Source organism: Lonchura striata, chromosome 2, assembly GCF_050655825.1.
Source record: "Lonchura striata isolate lonStrDom1 chromosome 2, ASM5065582v1, whole genome shotgun sequence".
Lineage (NCBI taxonomy): Eukaryota > Metazoa > Chordata > Aves > Passeriformes > Estrildidae > Lonchura > Lonchura striata.
Window position 1 is genome coordinate 16841863 of NC_140704.1, and position 22787 is coordinate 16864649.

Below are 22787 nucleotides of genomic sequence, written 5' to 3' on the forward strand. Positions count from 1 at the left end.
AGTGCTGATATGACTGTACTATTTTCCCCATTCACAATGTTTGAGTTTACCATGCCTGACAGATGGTCAGACTTTATTACTGCCAAAATCTTTCAACAGTGTGATAGCCACAACTGATCCAGTTTCCTTAGACTGTTCACTTTAGAGCTTATCATGAAGGGGCTAAAGCTCAGTGACTGCGACTGGTCCAGATCCAGCTGAGACATGAGGACAGACCTACACTTCTGTTTGGTTTTGCTTCAGGTCACATTTATTTCTAAATTTCATTACCACCAAAATGCAATATCCATCACAGCAGAATATTCATCTAAGTTTTACTTCCTGTTTGAAGTTCAGAGCCTTACTCTAAACCATTTAGCCGAATAACACTACAGTGTATGAATCAAATGTGGAGTTGAACCTCTGCTGCTGGGTAGGTTTATATGCTCTAGAAAGGAGGACACTTGGAGCCACCATATTGTATTTCTAAACTTGGATTTGCTGTTTCATATTAAAAATCAATATTAATCCATGTACACTGCAGGATAAGTTTTCTTTCCCTGACTGTGGATACATATATCAATGAAGGAAACTTATTTTCTGTAGGTTTTATTTGAAACATAGGCTCATTCTATTAAAAAAAACAATTTCCTAATGAGCAGCTTGGTGAGATTTGCTGCCAAATTACATATTTGACTTTTTTTTTTTTTTTTGGCAATGCTGAATTGCTCATTCTTTTCTTGCTGCCCTTAGGAACAAACCACATGCTCAGTGAGCTAACAGTCAGCCGACATGGGGAAAAGTTCCTGTGCCCCAGAATGTAGGAACTGTATGTTCCAGGATGTTTGTACATACAGCTTTGACCACATAACACAAGAAATAAAACAATTTGTGTATACACTTATCTGAATAATTTGATGCAATTCAGTGTATAGACCCTCCTTTACAAAGTTAATGTGCACAAGTTACTGATAACCCAATTCTTCCCAATATAAACAAAATCCAGTAAATCCTCTATAGCATTCAGTATACCCTTTATGAAGTTTCATGTACAACTGGCAAATACTGGGCCTTCAAGGAAATGTTTATATTCATCAGCAGAAATAGTGTAGAAGCTGTAGTAAAAACAAAGGCCAGGTTTTTACAGCTGTGCCATCTCACACAGTTCTAAGAGCTGTACCCAAGCAGTGGCTTGTACTGGAGGTGAACTACATGCTTCAATTTTTACCTCTACAGACAGGACTCTAAAACAGTATCAGAAAAAAAGCAGAAAACTCTAATTTTTAAATCCTGTGTTCAACATCCTGGCAGGTTTTTTTTGTTGAAAATACAAGTTTTGCTTTCTCTGAACTGACAGAGCTGAAAGCAAATTATTCATGTAATAGGCAGCATGCAGACTAAATGACCTTAGTTTAGACTCTTATCCAAATATCATGTTAGCTTACCTGGGGATTTTTAAATAAAGCATATTTTTGACTTTTTTCCAAAAACAGAACCTTATTCTCAGTATCTCGAGTCCAGTCTGATAACACTTCAACAACATTTTCATGGTCTTCAAAAAACCTTTCTGGAGAGACAGAGAAGATAATGTAAGACATTCAAACTGTTTCTGCCCTCTCCTGAGGCTGCAGAAATTCCTGTGTAAGAATGTAATCATTATCTGATGCTCCCTCACTCAGGGCTGGAGAGTCCAGCACTCTTTTCCACTGCACAGATGGGTGCAGAACCCATCACACATCACATGAAATTGTGTCACATGGAAGGGCAACGCAGCTACAGAAGGCACCTTATGTAGCTATGCCATGCTCTTGGATTCCTCCTGAATCTCTGTACTGTTGTTTGAAGACTGCAAGGGATGGAAACAGTGACTCACCAGGAGCAGACAGTTACACCCATGTATTTCATGATTTCTGCTTTTGATTGATTTTGATCTTTTTAAGGTTTGCAGTATTGCAGACTGAGGGGTGGAAGAAGGGAGAATTCTATGCACTGAAAATAAAATATGTTTGTTTTAAGCAACTGTACTTAAACCCACAAATAGCAAAGTAGAGAAAATAGAAAATATAGACTGAGAACTGATGTCAAGATATACTGGTTCACCCAGCATCTCTGTAGTTAACCTTACCAGGGATGTGAGAGACCTAATGTCAGCTCTGTCCCCTCCTCATCTGCTCTGAACCTCACTCCTCCACCCAGGAAAGCCACAGGATGTGCTGAGATTAGGTAACTGAAATTGCTTCAGTTTTATTTATATAAGATTGCTCAATATAAAACGCCTTTTAAAAGAAAAGGAATTCAGCATAACTTGACAGGTCATTTTGAAGAGTCCCAACCTGCACTTTTCTCCAAATTCAGTACTGGGATAGGGAATTCACCCAGCTCAAATTTTCAGTAGAATTTTGGCAGCTTCCTGGGAACAGCTGTACTCCCATTCCTATAGTCTCTGCTGATCACATCTTCCAATGGCCTAGACTGGCCTAGCATCAGAGGAAGCAACAAAGCCTACAGAATGTATGCTTTCTTTAACACTTGTTACTTTTGACAAGGGTTTAGTACATCCCATCCAACCTCTATCTTGTGAATTAATTAAATTCACAGAATGAGATTAGCTTCAAGACCCATTTGCATGTACCTGGTAGCTTTTAACACCAACAATATAAACTCTTCATTTAGCAACTGGTACTTCTGCAATGCACTGGAAATAGAAAGCACTATATAAAACTCCGTTAATGGTTTGAAGGATGAACTGTACCTTACAGTTTAAGAAATGCATGAAACAATTCTCAGACAGTAACACTAATTTTTGCCATATATATTTGTGTTTGTTCACTTGCTGCACCAGGATTTTCTTGAATGTATGAAAAATGTGATTTTATCATCCTCAGGAAGGTCTTTCTAATAATTAATTTACCTAAAAAAAGTCAAATTTGGATGCCTTTTATAATATTATAATAGTCTTTATTGCAAAATGGATGCTGGTAGGTACAGTACAGTGTTACATTACCATCTCCCTACTGAGATTATTTGTGATATTTAACATGTATTTAATTTTAAATGGTAGTTTATTTTATTTACAGTGATAGTCTATCAAAATAACCACATATGCAAGACAACCTGTCAAGGATCTTGTGATACAAAAATAGCTTGGACCTTCAGTTCAGCAAGAATTATTTGCTGCTCAGATTTGCTTCTTAAAGTAAACACAATTTTATTCTGTTTAATACTAATGTGGAGAGCAGACAGAAAGATGAAGTGCAGAAAAGTTCTGTCTTTGTGTTGATAGTAATAAAGCTCTACAGCAGCCAAGAAGTATATGGTGAAAATCAATAATGGTTCACATTGTTCTGATTTTGAACAAAATTAACTGCATGTTGCTGTGCACTGGAAGCAGAAGAAAGAACATGTATCATTCCATTCATATTGAAACTGCCTTCTGCAAACAAAAAGGCTCCACCCTCAGCAGACCTGGACCTCGTAATAGATCACTGCATCAGGAGTTAATAATTTTTTCCTTTTATCTTGAACCAGATACAAGTTTATTTCCTTTGATACTTTTCTTCTGTCCTGGCTTTAAAAATAATTTCTATTCATTACGAGAGTAATTCCTTACCATAGCAATACCCTAACACTAACCAAAATCACCTAGGATTACCTGGGACTAAAGTAGCACAAGTAATTTTTACAAAAAAAAAATCCAACCATTTACCCCTCACGGAGTCTTGTTTAATAACATTTGTTTGGCCAGTATGTAATATAAGCCTTCTGACAGCACTCCAGCACTGCATCCTCTCTTCAAAAAGTGGATTTAAGTACTGGTGTGTTTGAGTTTGTCATTACTTGAAATTCACATGGCTCCTTAATTTTGTGTAAAATAAAATAATGGAAATGGTGAAAAGCAAGAAGTCTTCTGCAGGTCACAGCACAACTGAATGAACTCATTTCTACAGCCAAACATATTCCTGCAGCATCCCTCAGCTTAGAGTCTGTGATGTTCCAATGTCAGGGAACATGCCACGTGTCTCCTGCTTCCATGGGCAGGAGAAATAAAATCTTTTCAAGATTACCAACACTTACCTGATCTTTCTAGATTACCAGCCCTCTGTCTATTTGCTATGTGCTGTGTCACTGCACCACTCACCAATCTGCAGCTCCGGGTACATCTCATACAGACACCAGTCGACGTTGCAGTCACAATGGGTTTTCTCAAAGAGATTGTCCAAAACATCCCGTGCCACCTGACGCTCATCCACCATTAGGGACTTTGTGCTGTTATCATTCATGTGCACCTTGATAACAAGCTGAGAACAAAGTCACAGAACAGTCAGTTAATTTCAGAAGCAACAAAAGGACTAGTCTGAATCTGCTAACACAGATAAGAAAGATAAAGGTTGAAGGTTATTACTGATTCAAAGGCATCCTGTCCCACAGCAAGCTGAGAGAATAAAACAGCTCAGAAATTCTCTCATTATACCAAAATAAAGATTTTTTTTCTCTAAAAATAAAATTAAGCCTTGTCCTATGCATGACTTCAGGAAAGGTGAAATTGCTATGAAGAAAAGGCAGAAGTTAATATCTTTTCTAAATCTACTACATGTGCAATTAAGGAAAATGCCTGATAGGGAAACCAAGTGCAAAAGGACAGAGCATCCTTAATGCAAGCTACAAATGTGGAAAATTTAGTTTTAAATAGAAAAAGAATGGAAGAATCTTGCCATGCCAACAAAATATCCTGAAATTGGATTGTACTAAGATGGGCCATAGTTCAGCTGTCATGAATAAGAAAACAGATGAGTTCACAGAATATGCTGAGTTGGAAGGGACCCATCAGGATCACCGAGTCCAGCTCCTGGCCCGGCATAGGACAACCTCAAGAGCATTGCTCCATGTGCCCAGGGGCATTGTCCAAATGTTTATTGAACACTTTCAGGCTTGGTGCTGTGACCACTTTCCTGAAGAGTCTGTTCCAGACCATTCCCTTGGGTTCTGTCACTGGCCACCACAGAGAAAAGATCAGTGATGTCCCTCCTATTCCCCTCATGAATTACTAACATTGACCAAATCAACCTAAGACACTCATTACTTCTTTATATGGTGAAGTATTTGTTAAACAAGAAACAGAGTGAACTTTCTTCACAGAGAAACAATGCAGAAAATGCTGACGTACATAAAATGCGATAAAGAACTGGAAGTACATTAAAAGAAAGTACTTAAAATGCTCCATTAGTACTGAAAACAGTATAGAATAATTCTCAACAAGGTCTGTACATTGCTGATGAGTTGGGAGAACTTTCCATATAGTGTTGTTTAAATAGCTATTTTAAAATGTATCCATAAGAAGCTTTGGTTCTGTAGAGACAATCTGTGTATATGGTCACGGAGAAGCAGAGTTATGATCCCCAAGAGAAAATCTACACTGTCTCTGAAAAGCAAAAACAGATGTAACAAAAGCAATGAACTTGTTTTGATTCCAATCCTTGTACAAAGAATCTTCTGTAAAATACGCATCTGAGCCATAGCACAGATTATACAGAAAAGAAGTGTTGTACATGCATAATCTTAACACGTTTAAGGCAAAAGCAGATTTTTGTCTGGTTATAACTGACTGCTCAAAAACATGCATGCAGCTTCCATCTTCACAGAATCATAAAACAGCTGAGATTGGAAGGCACCTCGAGTGGTCATCCAGTCCAGTTGCCCAGGCAAGCAGGACCACCTGTAGACCGACAGCCAGGACCCTGTCTGGATGGTTTGCTATCATCTCCAGGGAGAGAGATTCCACAACCTGCCTGGGAAACCTGTGACAGGCTCACCCACTCCCACAGAAGAAGTGTTTCCTGGTGTTCAGAGCCTCCTGTGTTTCAGTTTGTGCCCATTGACTCTGGCCCCATCACTGGGAAGCACTGGACAGAGCCCAGCTCCATTCTCTTTGCACCCTCTTTGAGGTTTTTCTAGAGATAGAAAAGCACCACACAGACCCTTCTCTTCCCCAAGAAATCTCAGCCTCTCCTCACAGGAGATATTCCTGATCATCTTCACAATACTTTTTGATCATCTTCCATTGGGATGAAACTCTCCTGAGGAGGTGTTCTTTAAATATTAGCTTTCTTGATCCCTTCTTCCCATCAGGAAGTTCCACATGGGACTCTTCCAAGAAGATCTTTGAAGAAGCCAAACTCTGCTCTCCTGAAGCCCAAGGCTGTGAGCTTGCATTTCACCATTATGCCTACCCTCTGCTTTTAGTAAAAGAGAGAAAAGCAGTTTTCTTGACAATATTTAGTCAATTTAGAATTCAAGAATGACACAGTAATTTCATTATAGAGACACAGTCACAAGATTGAACCTTACTTCTATTGTATAGTTCTAAATATTTGGGGGCAGGGGGAAAAGTTGGGGGGAAAAAGTCTCCCAAAGGAGAATTGCTAACATTACAAGGAAAAGAGGGTGACCAGTGAACAGTCATAACTTTAGTTACAGAGCTTTACAAAGTCAACACTGGTGAAATCCTCCCAAGACATTCTCTCAGGAGGTGCATCTGTACATGAACATAAAGTGTTCTGTGGGAACTGTCTCAAGACTGGACATTCCCAAATTTATTGGAATCTTCCATTCTTCCTAAAAGCTCTGCAGGCTCCAATATTTCCCATCTTATTTGAGCAAGACTGAAAGGTCATGACTGTTTTTAGTTCACATCCATTTTTCAGAGTTACTGAACACCTGCTGCCTCTGCTGAGTTCAGATGGAACACTAGTTTAGGATGAGTGGGCATAATTACTGGCACACTGCAGAACAGTGCAGACATTGGCTGGAAGCTTTCTAACTTGTTGGTCTAAAATAATTTCTATTATGCTTGTACATTACTACAACTGCTGTGAAAAGATTTAGCAAGAAGACCCTCATTAATTATTTTTCACTCCTGTGAAAAGATTTACAAGACCCTCATTAATTTAATAGGGATTAGCTAAATCCACAGCCACTGTAAAGAGAAGTTTAATACTCCTGGAATCAGCACAGCGTAAGTAAGCAACATTTTCATGTACACTCTTCTTTCTCTAAAGCAACTTAGCAGAACACTGGGTTTTGCCCCAACACTGAAAAAAAGAAAAAGAGGCAGCACTTTCCAAGTCCTCTAAAAACAAGCCCCTTTATTGCTATTGGACACGAAATGAGTACACAAAATCTTGGTGAGTTCAAGAGAGAAAAAGACTCAATTTTATTTCTGACTTTGCAATATATAGAATTCTAAAAGTGACAGTGGATTGGAGGATGAAATTGCTACTTCTCTAACTACACTGGTCCAAATAATAGTCTATAAATTCTCTCTTCCCACAAAGAAGAATGTAAAACAATCATTATTTACATGAACAGTAGAAATATGTAAAAATTATTAGAAAGCTAAAGAAGTTTTATGAGAACTTCAAAACTTTCAAAAGAACTATAAAAGAAAACTTAACACTTTTAAAAATCAGGGCAATATCCCTTGGAGGTAGCATTCACCCGGAGACCTCTCGAGGTAGATGACAAGAGCTCCACAGAGTATATTTATCTTTGCAGATAAAATATGGAAAATCCTAATCATTTTAGTAAGAAATTTATTTTTAAGATGAATGTTAACAGATATTTAGGTGGTAGCTCTTATGGTAGCATTTACTATTTTATGGCTTACCTTTTTAACTTTGGCTTCCTTCAATTTCTCCAATGCAAGTTTAATCTTGTCAGCTTTAGCCTTTGCCTCTAGTTCTTCCTGAAAATACACAGGATACTTGGTATATTTCTTGTTAAGTAATCTCAGCAATTTACATTTACTTGAAAATGGCTGTTTCTTGATACTTATATCATGAAGATAAAGCTTGTCACAGCAAACTTCATACACACAGATAGCCTTCCTTGACCTAAAATGTTTCAGCCAAAGCTTTGATTTATAAGTCCAATGCTCCCTGTTGTTGCTCAGACATATAGTTCTTATACAATCTGTTCCTCAAATGCTACAAGAATGCCTGAAAACTGGACTCCCCTATGTTTCTGTACATACAGCTGATACAAAAGAGAAGGTGGAGGAAGATCTAGACTTAGTGAAAAAGCTTTGTGGATGCAGCTGCTTGGAAGAAAACTCTCTTCTCATTAGGGTAAGATAACTAGAATTTGTAGGATTTTACTGAAATTTTGGCTTGCAATTACACTTATAATTTTATACTCTGTGTTCAGTACATTAATTTACTTGAATTCTTTGACTTGCCACATATGATCTCTTACTGCACAGACACTTACTGAGAGGAACACCTCAATTAATTGGATTATATAATGGCTTTTATTCTATGAATTGACCTATTCATATTAACACAGACACAATTAGATAGAACACACAAGTTCATTCCACAGTAAGAACACCAAAAATCTTAGTATCACCCAGCTCTCCTTTTACAAAGCAGCTCAATCAATATCATGCCTCTCTCTTGACATTTTTGACATTTCTGATCCAAGAAGACTGGATTCTCAGGTGCTAGCAATTTTAGCTACATGTACCAAATGTAGGTGCCTAGTGTTGCCTCTGTGACTGCTGTACAGATTGGGACTGTTCCTTTATGCCATCTCTTCCAGAAGTCTCCTCCAGTCACATTCAGAGTTGGAAAAGCACATTTTGGACAGTGAGTGACTGTGGTTTCTGGGGCTGCCTTGGTTCATTTTCTTTCCAACTTAACATCCCTTTTGCCTCTACTGAAGACTGTTTTGCACTTGTGCTTTTTTGCCTCTCTGCTGATTTTTGCTGTCCCTGTTGCTCCTACTTTCAGCTTCCTTTGTTTAAAAGGGGCAGGCTACTAACTACTCACAGGCTACCAGCTTCCAGTCAAGGACTGTGGGACAAAGTTCCTGTTCTGCTTCCACATAAGATTTCTGTTACCTTCAGCCTCCATTTGATACCCTAAAGTAATAATTTTAGTGGTCTTTGCACCAAGAGAACTGGCTGCAACTCATGGAAGATGTACTTGCAAGAAACAGCCTAACTAAGCATTGCCATCACTTCCCTGTTACTGACATATCAAACAATCATAGCAAAAAAAGAGAGTTATCTTATTCATCCCAAGTTTTGGGGTATGTTCAACAGTAGCTAAAGTACTCCTGACTGACATCCCTCCTGCTGAACTAAACATCTTTTGTTTTATCACTACTTCAAGCATGTTTCCTGTTATCAAATTCTCCACTATAAATACCATGCAATCAGTTAAAAATATCTCCTTCTTTTATCTGCAGGTGTGTAAATTTGCATTGCTATAGTTCAGCAGTGCTTAACTTAGAGAATCCAGAAAAAGCCTCTGTAGTTGAACACCAGCAGTTGCACAAAGGTGGCTGCTGAAGTGAGGCTGACAGTTGTTCAGAGGGAAAAGCACTCAGCTTCTCATGCTGTGGCCCTCCCCTTACCACCTCTATGCAGCAAGCAGGAAAAGCATCTTAACCAAAGCGGTTGAGTGTGGTGTGGGTAGGCTTTCTGATGAAAATTTTAGGCAGGTATAATTCAGGCTTCATCTGCATGTGACCTTTGTTGCACAGAGCTCTCACATTGTATAAATCTGTGCAACAGAGCTCTCACCTGACAGCCTTCATGGTTTCATAAGCTTTGACTTAATGCAGAAAAAGGAAATAAGCTATCAGATGCAAAATTTTAGCAGTGTTAGAGAAATGATTTGACAAGCTACAGGATTTGTTTTCCTGCTACAGGATCATCATCACCTTTTCTGGATCTTTAAACAGAAGCATATAAAGAAAGTTATCACATCAATAGCTAATGAAAAAGCCTTATTTAGCTTAAGGGCAGTTTTAAAAAGAAATGTCAGAGTTGATGGAAACCTATGCTCTATGCTACCCAGAAAGGTTGTACTTCTTATTTTGGCACACCTAAAGCTTAGAAAATAGGGTCTTAATATCGCGGCTGAATTGGGAATTACTAACATTGTTCTTATTTGACTGTGGATAACCAGAAGTGTTAAATACAACTCCAGCCTTGATTGGCTCAAGAATCACCTATCAAGAATCCTGGGTAAGAGGAACATGGGTTTTGATGACACAAAACACATTCCACTTACAGCTGAATTTCATTTTACTGAGCAGAAATGTCATGTCAAAACAAATACTAATCAAGACAATGAATACTAATTTGAAATTGATTATTTCCATATTAATTCTATATGGTTATTACCTCCATCATTCACACTGCAACCTGTGTAATAGCCCTGTGGGCAATTTTGTGGACAGTAAGCCACAGTGGGTATACCATTAATATTTGAATACAACCTATATCATAAAATGAGGCAAAGGCTGCAGGAAAAAGCCAAACCAATGCCTTAAGGAGAAAATCGTGTTGCCACTATATTCCCTAGAAATGCTTCTACAACCTGTTCCTATCCTTCTCTGACACGCCCCAAATCTGGAAAGAGATGAGAATATAGTTAGAGATCAGTCTCAGAGGAACTGTTCAACTGAGGGACAAGTGACTTTTGGCTACATTTTTTCATATAGAATTCCAGTTGTGTTTAGCAAGTATCTTGTTTGACCCTCAGGTAATGTACAATGTCAGTAAATAAAGAATTAGCTCAGTACAACGCTCAATGGAAAGAAATTCATCATGGTTGATTTCAGTGAGTCTTAGATCCCAGCATCAATAAAAATGCTGCCTGGAAGAGAGGCCTGAGGGTCCACAGTCAGGCTCCTGCCTAAAGCAGGATGGCCACCAACATTAGATCAGGTCAGTCGTGATTTTGCCTAGCAAAGCTTGGAAAAGCTTCAAAGAAAGGGAATCTGGGATCTCTCTTGATCACCTGTTCCAGTGCTACACCACTACCTGAAGTGGAAAAAATGTTTTCTAAAGTCCTCTTTGAAACTACAAAGCTACAACATGTAGCTGTTGCCTTTTCCACATTAGGAACCTAACACTACCATGGAAGATTTTGGCTCCACCAGCTTTGCATCTATCCTTCAGGTATATTTAGGCTATCATCAGATCACTTCCCAGCCTCCTCTGTCAGACTAGACAAGCACAGCTCCCCTCAGCCTGTCCTTCCTGGCCCGTTATCACTGCTTGCCATTCCATCAGCTCTCTGCTGGACACTCTCCAGTATCTCCACATCTAGAATGGAGTGCAGTATTCCAGCAGTGGGACCAGCAGTGCCAAGAGAAAGGAACAATAACTCCTTAGTTTGCTGGCCATACTCCTCCCAATGGAGGCCAGTCTCCTCTACTGAGATGATCTTTCACTCAAGGCTCTTATTCACTGTGGTATCCAGCAGGTCTCCTTTTCAGCAGGGCTGCTGCTCAGCCTGTCCTTTCCCAAATTGTACAAATGGTTATTACACCCCAGGTGCAGGACCTTGTACCTTGCTGGGTTTCTGAGAGTTTTGCTGGCCTAGTCCTCATGTTTTAAGCCCCTTTGCATTGAAGGTCTGCCAGTGATCCTGACAATCAGTGCACTTAATAAAAAGCATCTTCATTACATTTGCAGGTGGCTTTTTATGTCATCACTCAGGTCACGGAAGAAAATACTAAACAATATAAACTCCAGTGCTGATACCACTTGCTACCAGCCAGCAAACCACTGACTTACTAGTCCTTGAGTCTGGCCAGCCTCAGCCCACCCAAGTTGCTGCCCTTCCAGACTATACTTGTCAGCTGATAAACCAGACTACTTAGAAGTTTGGTACTTCCTTAAAGATCATGAGTCTAAATCAAAATGGGGAAATTTTTGAATGAAATGGATAGAACTCATCTTGAGAGCATCTCTTCTATATCGGTCATACTAGTTACATAAAATACTTCAGCTTTTGAAGCTGTTTAGCTGGTATTTTGCAAATGTTGATACTCCTTTAAGACAAGAAGTTAACTATTACCTTTGAGATGTAGAAAAATGGCAAAGCTTCTCCAATATATTTATGAGTTTCATTCTTCAAACAGCATAGAAAGGTCCTATGCATCAAATGAAGCTTTATCTACTGAATCACTTTTTTATGTCATCAGACATATCCAATTTTCCTATCCAATTTTCTGTTCCTTTTGCTGAATATGTCTGCTGTATGATTCCAAACACAGGGGCAGCAGTGATGTTGAGGTGATTCATATTCAGTTCACGTGGGCTTTTAAGCAGCAATGAATTGACCATGGTTTTAAGCAAAACTGACTGACACTTCCCTAAAATATTTCTGTTCCCTAAATGTAAACATTTTCTCTCAATCATAATTACTGTGAACATGAATACTGAAAGAAATATATTTGTGTATTTCATTATTTCAGATTAATTTTTGGGGTGCTGCATCACTCTTTTAATGCCTTCTCACGGTGCTGTGACAGGGCAGAATTATCTATACCTCCCTGTAACGTCACGTCAAAAAAATACTACAAATATCACATTTTATTTCAGTTGTTAAAACAGCTCTGCAAGAAACACTAACATGGAGAAGGTTGTGACAAGTTTGAAATTTTAGATACAAGTAAGCCAGTTGCTCATAAATAGTTATAAATAGCGACCTACTGATAACTTTGGCACCTCCTAAGAGCATTTGTCCCCTATTGCAGATAGTCTTCATTAGCTCCTTTCAAAGGCAAGACCAAGAAGAGCAGTAATTCTGTGTTAGGACCAGGAAAGGTACTTTTTGTGCTTGTCCCTGGACCTGGTCACCTAGCAAATGTTGAGTTTTCCACACATGAACTGCTTTTCCTACTTCAAGAAATCACTTAGGCCAGGGATGGAGCCAGGAAACATCTACAGAATTTTCTCATTAGTACAAATAGCACAGACTGCAATGAACACACATAGTGACACAAGTGCAGATCATTGTCTAAGCTTTGCACTGATGCCAAAACCAAGCTCTCAAGAAGAACATATTAACAGATCAGTGCTTCTTAAAAGAATTCAGTGATACATTTTCTGTCACAATAAATCATTTGCAATGATTATGCCTGTACTGGGCTATCAAAATGATTATTAGAAAGATGAAGGAATGGGCAATAGGTCAAGGAACAGGCAGAAACTGCTGAGGCCACAGCAGTAGAAATTTCACTCCAGACTTCATGCACATTTCATCATTGCAGAATCTTCACAAGATGCATCTACCTGGGAGATCCACCGGTGTTCCAGTGCCAAATACCCCTTGCAAAATGACAAGAAATAGTGAATGTTTAAAATAAGGTTCAACCCAGACTTACCTGAGTAAGTGGTTCAGGAGGAGGTGGTGGTGGTGGTGGTGGAAGTTCTGGTTCAGGGTCTGGAGGTGGAGGTGGAGGGGGCAAATCATCCCCAGACTGTCCAATAATGGTAACACAGGGACTTACTTTAGAATAAATGTCATCATTCAAGCCTATTGAAGGTTGAGTGACTGTACTTTGCTGATTGCAAGAAGACATTTTCTGGGCTTGTAAAGTTTTCTGTTCAACATCATTAAGGTCTGCTACAAGATCAGCCATTAAAGCATCCAGGTCTTTGTCCTCTAGGGCATTTAGCGATTCTGTAAAGAAAACCACAAAATGCACCAGAGAGTGAGTGCAATGCAAAGCACTGTTTCCAGTTCAGCAGAGAATAAAATGCAGAAGGCATGGTTACAGAGTTATGGGAAAGGAAACAACATTTTACATGGGTTCAAGAAACAAATGTGCTCTCGAAACAGCCATTAATCTGGTCATACTGAAGTTCAGAGTACAAGGAACTCTACGAATGCAAACTAAACAGAACAGGAAGCTTCAGTTCCAGTGACAGTCTCAGGCCTTTATGATGTTACAAACATGGCCCTGATCCAGCAAGGTTACTGGGTACATGCTTAGTGATATGAATGCAAGAAATTCCACAAGCTTCCATTAGGCTGTAAGCACAAACATAAATGCTTAGCAAGTTCTGGAACAGAACACAACAAACCACGTAACTGAGGCCTAGATCAAGAATATCTCCATATATTATTACTATTCTACAACTCTAAAATGAAAATGAAGCAGTATCAAAGACTATCAAGAGACAAGAAACTGCATGGTATCATCTGTAGCACAGCAGTTAATTGTGTGATCTGCAACATACCACATGGGTGGTACATCACACATGCTTTTGAGGCTCCTCTAAGTAAGGAACAAACAAAAAAGTCTCTGTTAAAAGCATCTTATAAACCAGATAGAAACATTGTAACTTATTATTTCTGGTTTCTGCTCTGACAGAATAGTTCTATACCAGAACTTCACACATAATTTGTGGTTGTTTGAACTAGCCATGGTGCAAAGATATACTGTGGAGTAAACCCTGTAGGATGGTTTAGCTTTCTAGAAGAGCAGGGTTCTTTAAGATCGAACAGAATGAGTGGTTTAAATCTCTTTAGAGTCCAGTTAAGAAATAAATAACTAACTAACTGGGAAAACCTTTAAGTGAGATTTTGAGAGGGATGGAGAACACTGAATTAGATACTAAAAAATGCTAATATAGTTCAGTATAGTCACTCATAAGAATAAGTGTGAACATGTCACTAGGCCATCTCAGCTTACTCTGCTCTCCTTGTTATGTTAATATAGTATTTAGTAAGTTTTTCTTTACAGTGGGAAAGTTGGCTTATGATCCTCTCTATTTACATAGTTCTACCCACTTTACTGATAGAGTCTTTAGGAAGCCCAACAGGGAACTGATCCTGGGACAAAACCAGAGGTTTACACCAACTCAGGTTAATGCAAACAACCAGTCCTCAGTCAAAAAAACCCAAAAAAAAAACCCCAAAAAACCCAAAACCCAATCACAAACAAAATCAAAGGAAGGGTTTTTATTTCAAACTCAGATAAATCCCCTCATTTGGTTTGCCATACAGCCTCAGCAATCAGCTGTACATGCAAAAGTGTCAGTGCAAACCAAAATGAGAATAAGCACTGAAAAGTGGAAGCAGCTGAAGCTCATACTTCCACTGGACAGAAATGCTTATGCAGCTCTGACATCACACTGAGGAACTTTGTCTTTCACCAAGTTAAATCCTTACACTAAAAAGGTTACATTTCAGAAAGTTATTTGGGAGAATTCTCAAGTTTGTTTTCCTCTACACTCAGGCATTTTAAAAAGTCTGACTTCTATTTAAACTGATAATGGCCCAAAAAATTGTTCCCTTTTAAGTTTCCTAAATTGAGACACTAAAATATACCTCCCCTCCAGCAAAACAGGGTTCTTTTGTTTGGTTTGAGGTTTTTGATCAAGGGTATGGAAAGATTTTCTTCTCCTTTGTTGCTGTGAGGTATTTTAAGCAAGCATAAAAGGCATGAAAATCCATTCAGCTACTTACCATTTAAATCTTTAAAACCAACTGTAAAGCTAAATTCATTGTTGGACACTTTGGGGCATGGAGGTGGTACAGTCTCCACTCCTAAACTCTGTTAAGGTAGAAGCAAAACAAGTATCTGATGATATAATTACTATTACATACATTAACATTTGAAAATCAATTTCCTGAATATATCTAATGAAATAAATTCTTCTATAAGAACAGAATGACACACACTGGTTTCTGAAATTATGTTGGACTGGGTAGACTAACTAGGTCCAGGACAAACACTCTCTCACAATCATAGCAAGGGTTTTGCATGCTTCTCAGTCCAATGTTGATGGCAGGAGCTCCTGTCAGGCAACACCTGGGCTTGGTGTGGGGAACAGCAGAGAACTGGACTGTTTCTAATTGAGACAGTGGGCAAAGCCAGACTGACTTTCAGATTCCTTGGGTTTTTTTGAAGGGGAGTGTGGAAAGAGTTTAGCTGTGTACAGTGTCATTTTCTTTCCAGAGTGCTCTATTTACCAATATGAATGAAACCTAGCTGTTGTTTTCTGCTATTGTTTGGAAAAAAAACAAAACCAAATACAACAAACAAAACCCCATGCTATTGCAATGTGAACTGCAAACCTGTGAAAATAGAGAATTCCTAGTTTGCAGCAGAAAAGGCCAATTCTGAATTTTCATTTCTTTTTCAGCCCTGTTATGCCATGTAAAAGTATCTCTGTGTGCTTCTATAATTTACACTTACTTTAGGAACTGGTGAAAAAGTGTGAAAAACTATCTACAGTCTTGTTTTGAAAATTAAGAGTCTGAAGGAATTAACAGATCCAGTTCATTTAACTGAAAGTCTTCAGGCTTTCAGATACCCCTGCCTCCTTCTCCCACACCATGCTGATGTGAGATGTGATGCCAGAACTTTAGAGAGGAGGAGAAGCCTGTCTCAATTTCAGGAACACTCCATGCCACACAGTACTGCACCAGGGAGCATAGAAACAAGAGACTCACTCTCTTACACTCTTTGCACTACCTGCACTTGTAACATCCAGTCTGAGGAGGTAAAATTTATTGCAAGCAGTATTTGTTCTTTAGAAGGCATAATAATGAATTGAGATTACCATAAATCTCTCCATATATATATATATATATATATATATGAAAAAAATAAATATGCACATTTACAAAAAGCCCTAAAGAGCAGAAAGGCTACTGAGGGACAAGGTATTGTGATTTGAAAGTTAGCAACACCATGTGAAATCTTGGCTTTCAGTTTAAGCAAAATTTCAACTCTGTGCCTCAGAATTATTGGTATTTATTTTGTCAAGCACTGGCTTTATTCACTTAGAAGAAAGACCCCCTCAAAACAGAGGCTGTAATCAAACTCACATATCTAAGATGACAAATGTTTTCAATCATTCAATTTATTAAATTGCAACAATTGATTCCCTTTGTAGAATTTTTTTCTAGAAATAAAAATTCTCCTTTCATCACCTTTTGCAGGAAGTATTTCATGATTAGAGCTTTAGAAAAAGGCTCACGCTGTTTTACACTCTCAAGAGTGTATTCTGCATTGGGAACAAAATCTCCATGAAATCTTGAATGCCAACCTCACTGCAGCTTAATATTTTGCCATATCTAAAGAATCCTTTAAACATATATTCAAAATGTTGCTTTCATTTCCAGCATTCACATTTGACACTCAGGCTACATCCCATTTACCCACATATGCTAAGCTTTCATACCTGAAAATTCAGACTCAAAGTCTTCCTGTTTTCATAGAATCCTTTAATTTCTTTGGATCAAGTCCAGAGGAATTTAAATTACTGGCCTGGTTTGTTTTTTCAGTTTTTTTTTTTGTTTTTTTTTTTCCAGAAAATGTCTTTCACAAGCAGTTAGGTCTCTTTAACAACCTACTCTGCACTGATATTGCCTTATTCTTTGGGCCACTTGTTTTAACTGCCAAGCAGAGAAATTTAGCTGAAGGTTTCCTACAGTAATGTAACGGTATTTATTCAGAGTAGAAGTGTATGAAAAATGTAAAATAGTTCCCTTTTATCTCTAATACATAGCACCTATTTTTTCTAATCCTGATGGGAAAAAAAATTATTTACCTGAGTCAGCATGTCCATCTCCCCAAGTAAATTGCTGAACATTTCATCTATATCATCACAGGTCTGCTCCATCTGAAAGAAAAGGAACCACAAACAAGAAGTTCATTTCAGTTGATTTCAAAGCCAGCAATGGTCGAAACCAGAAGATACACAATGCTCTTTTATATTATGCTCACAAATAACTTTTAAAAAATTGCTCATGACTTGCAAAAACTTGAATCTATACCTTAGAAGTAACTACTAACAGTTCAGAACCCTTATTCTGTATATGCTAAAATACACACTTCAGATGGATGCTCATCAGAAGTTCCAACTACCTCCTTTTATCATTGCATCATACAAAGTCACCTGCTAATAAACCATGGTTGTATCCTGAACATAAAAAAATGCACCTGTGAGAGAGAGAGGGAAGCAAAGTTTGATGTTGAGAAGTTCCTTAATGTTTCATCCTGAAAGCCTTCTTTCTTCAGCTTAGAAAACTAGTACTACAGGAATTTCTTGAGTGTTATCTAGTGCAAAATCAGGTTATGGTTAGGTACATGACCAACTTTTTGGCTCAATATTTCTCCATTTTTCTTTCAATTATTACTGCACTGAGAGAACTCCAGTCTTGCCAAACCTCAATAGATCTGAGGAAGCACAGTGAGACAAGGAAAATGGGTACATGCTGCATGACCGTCAATGGCAGCACTCGCAAGAGGGCAGTGTGAGGACAGGATCCCACACCAGTGGTGCTCAGCTAGGAGGAAGACACAGCTTCTGCAACAATCCTCTTCCTCATCAATCTGTTCCTTTGCGTGGAAAGAAGCAGTGTAAAAGGGTGTCTGCCATGGAATGCTACCAAAGACAAGAACTAGAAACATTAAGAGGCCAAGCCTGCAAAGGATTGAGAACTGTGGTACCAAACACATAAAACCAGGGTTCAAACCAGAGCCAAACTTTAAACATGCAAGTAGTCCTATCAGTTCTCTGGGGGTGTGTGCACCTGGATTGGATTTTGTGACAAGGTTTGGGGAGTAGCGGGGCATGGCTACAGTGGTGACTTCTGTGAGAAGGAAGTTCTCTCCATGCCAGAGAGGGACAGGAGCTCAAGCTGGCTCTAAGATGGGCCAAAGCTGAGACCAAAGCTGAGGTGGCACCTCTGTGACAACACACTTAGGAAAGGGTAACAAATGCTGCAGAGCAGCTGTGAAAGAGCAGTGGGAAAATATAAGCAATATAACCCTGCAGACTCCAAGGCCAGTACTGAAGGAGGGACAAATGTTCCAGATGCTGGAGCAGAGATTCCCCTGCAGGCCATGGTGAAGCAGGTTGTTCCTCTGCAGCCCATGAAGGACCATGCCAGAGCAGATATCCATACTGCAGCCTGTGGAGGTCCTTCTGCCACAGCATGGACGTGCCCTGAATGAAGATGAGGGCCACAGTGTGCCACACTGAAGCAGGCTCCTGGTGGGAACTGCAGCTCGTGGATAGGAGCCCACATGGCACAGGTTTTCTGGTAGAACCTGTGACCCCATGGAGGACCCACACCGGAGCAGGCCATTCCTCTAAGACTCTACCTTGTGGGAAGGATCCAGGCTGGAACCATTTTTGAAGAACTGCATCTGGGTGAAGGTCTTAGGTTGAGGAAGTTTGTGAAGGACTGTCTCCCTTGGGAGGGTCCCCATGCTGGAGAAGTGTGAAGAGGAAGGAGCAGCAGAGATAAACATTATAACCTGAACACAAACCCCACTCCCCATCCCCCTGTGTCACTTCAGTGGGAAGAGGTAGAAGAGTTGGGAGTGAAGCTGAATCTGGGAAGAAGGGAAGGGTGAAGATTTTATTAGTTTTCTTCTTATTTAGTATTATCCTACCATCTTATTAACTGGCAATATATTAATTTAATTTCCCTATGTTGAGCATGTTTTGCTCAAAGGTAGCTGGCAAGTGATCTCCCTCTTCTTAGCTCAGTCCATGAGCTTTACATTGCAATTTCTCTCCCTGTTCTGCTGAGAGGAAGTGATAAAGCAGCTTAGTAAGCACCTGGTAGCCAGCCAAAGGCAACCAACCACAATACCTTACAAGATGAGGACCAGGCTGATGCAAGAAAGCAATCAATCAACTGAGCTCTGGAACAATTCTAACGACTATAAAGACTGGTATGAAAAGAAAACCAGCAAGTATCCTGTTCTTCAGTCTTAATGCCTTTCCTTCAATAGAGCATCTTGAGTCACATAACTATTCCATGGATAAATTATAAAGGTCACTGAACCCTAAAATCAGTATCTGTTGTTTGAGAATTGTGATGTAATAAACAAGGCACAGGCAACCAAGAACTGAACTTTCAACTTTCACATTTCTCTCATATCCCAGAAACCAAAGACTTAAAGATTTGGGAAGTGGATACTCTTAAAGACATTTTAATAGGATGTGTTTGACAGAGCTGAGGGCAACGGTAGCCCAGCCCAGATTGCACAGCTCTGCCCAAGGAACAGATGACACAGGACTGAGTGAGTGGAGAGCTAAAGCCATCTTATCTGCTTCCTTTCCAGCTGACAATCCACACCGGATGGCTCACTCACTCTCTCTGTCTCTACCACGCTTCTCATACAGAGCCTTGTACACAACATTCTGTTTTTGTAGACACAGCTGTATGCTGGGTGGCTTATGATTACTGAATCTTAATTCATTTATTTAGATCAACAGCTGTGTAGCTTCCTATACACCTGGCACTTGGAGAATCAGTTTTCATAGAAAGGCTAGATAAAATGGCACTTATTTGATCAGGCAGAGTGAAGATACATTTGTTATGTGACAAAAAATGGAGCAGCAGTTCATACAGACAAGTATCTAATCAGTGTTTAAATAATGCTGAAAAGTTTTATGTTTTCCTGTTTTCTGATTTAGGAGATCAAAATATCTCCTAAGGAAATCTTATCAGCTCCACTTATTTTTATGGTTTTGGTAGATTTTTTAAGCAATAGCTATATCAACTTTCAGGAAAAGATCCTCACACAAGTTTTTCTGACAAACCAAAATCCTCCTTTACTATATTTTTACAGAATAGAAATATAAAAATGGCCAAAAAAATTACTTGAGTTGTAACCAGTTATGAATTCTTATCACTGTCTAAAAAGGAAAACATCAAACCTAAGGACCCTCCTCAGAAATTAACAACAACAAAAAATTGCTAAAGTAATGTTGTCATCAAGCCACTGCCTGTAATGGTATTTTATTTTCTCTTGATTTTTTTACTGATTTGGTTCAGGAAGACAAAATTGTTATCATGATCAACAAATATGCTGAATTTTTTTTAATGTTAAAACACACTGAATGATCTCTTAAATTGGTATAAGAACTCTACATATTCATCAAAGATCTTGCCAAGAGCTAGAAAAACCTAAGACAGTTAATACGAGTCCCCATAACATGGAATTGCAGAAGACTGTCCATCCACTCTTCTTCTCTTTGACTTCTCTCCACTTATATCTATTTCTTTTATTTGAGTGCCACAATAGAAATAAACAGATTAAAAAACTTGCAGATTTGGACATTATCCTGTTGGATGTCGCTGCATTTTGTATTAGCAAATTTTTCTGAATTTTACAGATAGCCTTGAACTCATTCAAACCAGAAATTCAAGGTGAAATATGTAGCTGTATGAACTATTATTAACAAAGCAAAGGAAAAGATTTAGTGAAGTGCCCAGAAGAATACTGAGTTTCATCAAACTTTTCCATCAGATTTTTCTCTATTTTGTACTAATACTAGGAACTATTAAAATCACTACTGACAACAATAAACCAAGCAGAAAAAAAACCCCAAACCAAACAGAATAGTACTTTAACAATAAGTTTCCCAGACTATGCATAAGATTTTAAACAGAGAAAAAAAGAGAGTTACAGAGCCATGTCATGTAGTAAGAAAGAGGAAAGAGAAGGAAGAGGAAAAAAAAAATCAGAATTGAAATAAAATGAGGAAATTGCAGTTGTCACAAATAAACAAGCTGAGAAGGGCTTGTGGGAAGCCATGTATATGAAATGTAACGTATTTTTAAAGTGACTGATTTTCAAACTGATGCCTTCTGGACAGTAGCACAGTTAAAAGTACTCCTTGGTTTTTATTTCCCCCCCTTTTCACATTCTCAAATCTCGACTAAGCTCTCATAAAAAATCTTTTTAAAAAATTATTTTATTTAATACTCCTACCTTTTTTATACTGTATATCTAAGAGATTGGGACATTTTCTCTTCAACTTCCTCTTCCAACCACCAATGAGTCTCACTTTTAGTTTATGTAATACATAAATATTGACTCATTAATTCACCCCACTATTTAACAGAAGTCCTGCAGGACCATTGGATCTATTAATTTTTTTACCTTTCCAATTTAGATAGGAAAATGAATTGTTTGACAGAATCTTTAATAGTCCACAGGAAGAGAAAAAGAGTGGTACAAAATTCAACATACTTAAAAAAAAAAAAAGAACCTATTTAAAAAGACAATGAAATCTGAAAAAGTGACCATACAATGTACATAAAAACCTCCAGATAAGGTATTATACCAAGCAGAGTTTGAACTGTTAGTATCTGATAGTTCTGAGAAATACTCAAAGCTAGGCCCAGTTCACAGGAAGAGTGGTCTAAATTACATAGTAAATAGGCTTCTGCAGTGGAGAAGTTAGAAAACAAACTCAAAGCCCTTGTGAAACACTGAACAGGAAACACCAACAGTATTATCATCTCTGCAACTCAGTCTCAGTAGAGTTGCTGCAGTTTAACCAAAGGGCTGCAACAAAAAAGGGATGAGGAACAACATGATATCAGAAGATAAAGACTTACAGTGGATTCATGCTATGAACAGTTATCATGAACCAGCCCACTTAGTGATCAGGCTAACAGTTACAGACACGTTCATTACAGTCAAAGTATTGTTGCTATTCTTAAACTGCTACATACATAAATAGCAGAGATAAAAATACATGAAGTATATTTTGAAAAGTCACACAGCAACATCAAAAGCACACCTTCAGGTCCTAGTCTCTGCACTACACTGTGTAAGTGTCAGAGTACCAGGACCACCAAAATGAACACTGACTACCCAGGTGACCACTAACAGTACTGCAACCTCCTGCTATTGCTTAATGCTTAAATCCTTTCTGGAGTGGAATGAAGAAATTTTTAATATTTTAGAGAGACACAGCAGTAGCCTGAGGAGTAAATCACTCAAATCAGAGATTCACCCTTGTGTACTGCAGACTACACAAAGTAGAACATCCCACAGCAAAGATAGAAGATGGAAGAAAACTAGGGAAGAATGATGAAAGTGAGAGTCCCACCACAAAGTGAAAAGCTGGGAAGAGAGCAACTGACTGTTACAGAAAACAGACGTGAAACTAGTGTGATTTTAAAAATGCACCAAAACCTAGGAGAAAGTTACTGAGGCACCATTTCATCCTGACT

General features: G+C 38.6%; 1 protein-coding gene across 1 annotated transcript in view; it reads right to left on the reverse strand.

Annotated features, from left to right (window-relative positions):
- Positions 1-22787, reverse strand: part of APBB1IP (amyloid beta precursor protein binding family B member 1 interacting protein) — a 63497-nt gene that overhangs the window by 31569 nt on the left and 9141 nt on the right. The window contains exons 2-7 of the mRNA XM_021533110.3: positions 17348-17419; positions 15255-15342; positions 13165-13463; positions 7643-7720; positions 4118-4277; positions 1425-1546 (exon numbers count right to left, since the gene is read on the reverse strand). Of these exons, the coding sequence (XP_021388785.3) occupies positions 1425-1546; positions 4118-4277; positions 7643-7720; positions 13165-13463; positions 15255-15342; positions 17348-17419 (819 nt within the window). The remainder of the gene's footprint in view (positions 1-1424; positions 1547-4117; positions 4278-7642; positions 7721-13164; positions 13464-15254; positions 15343-17347; positions 17420-22787) is intronic.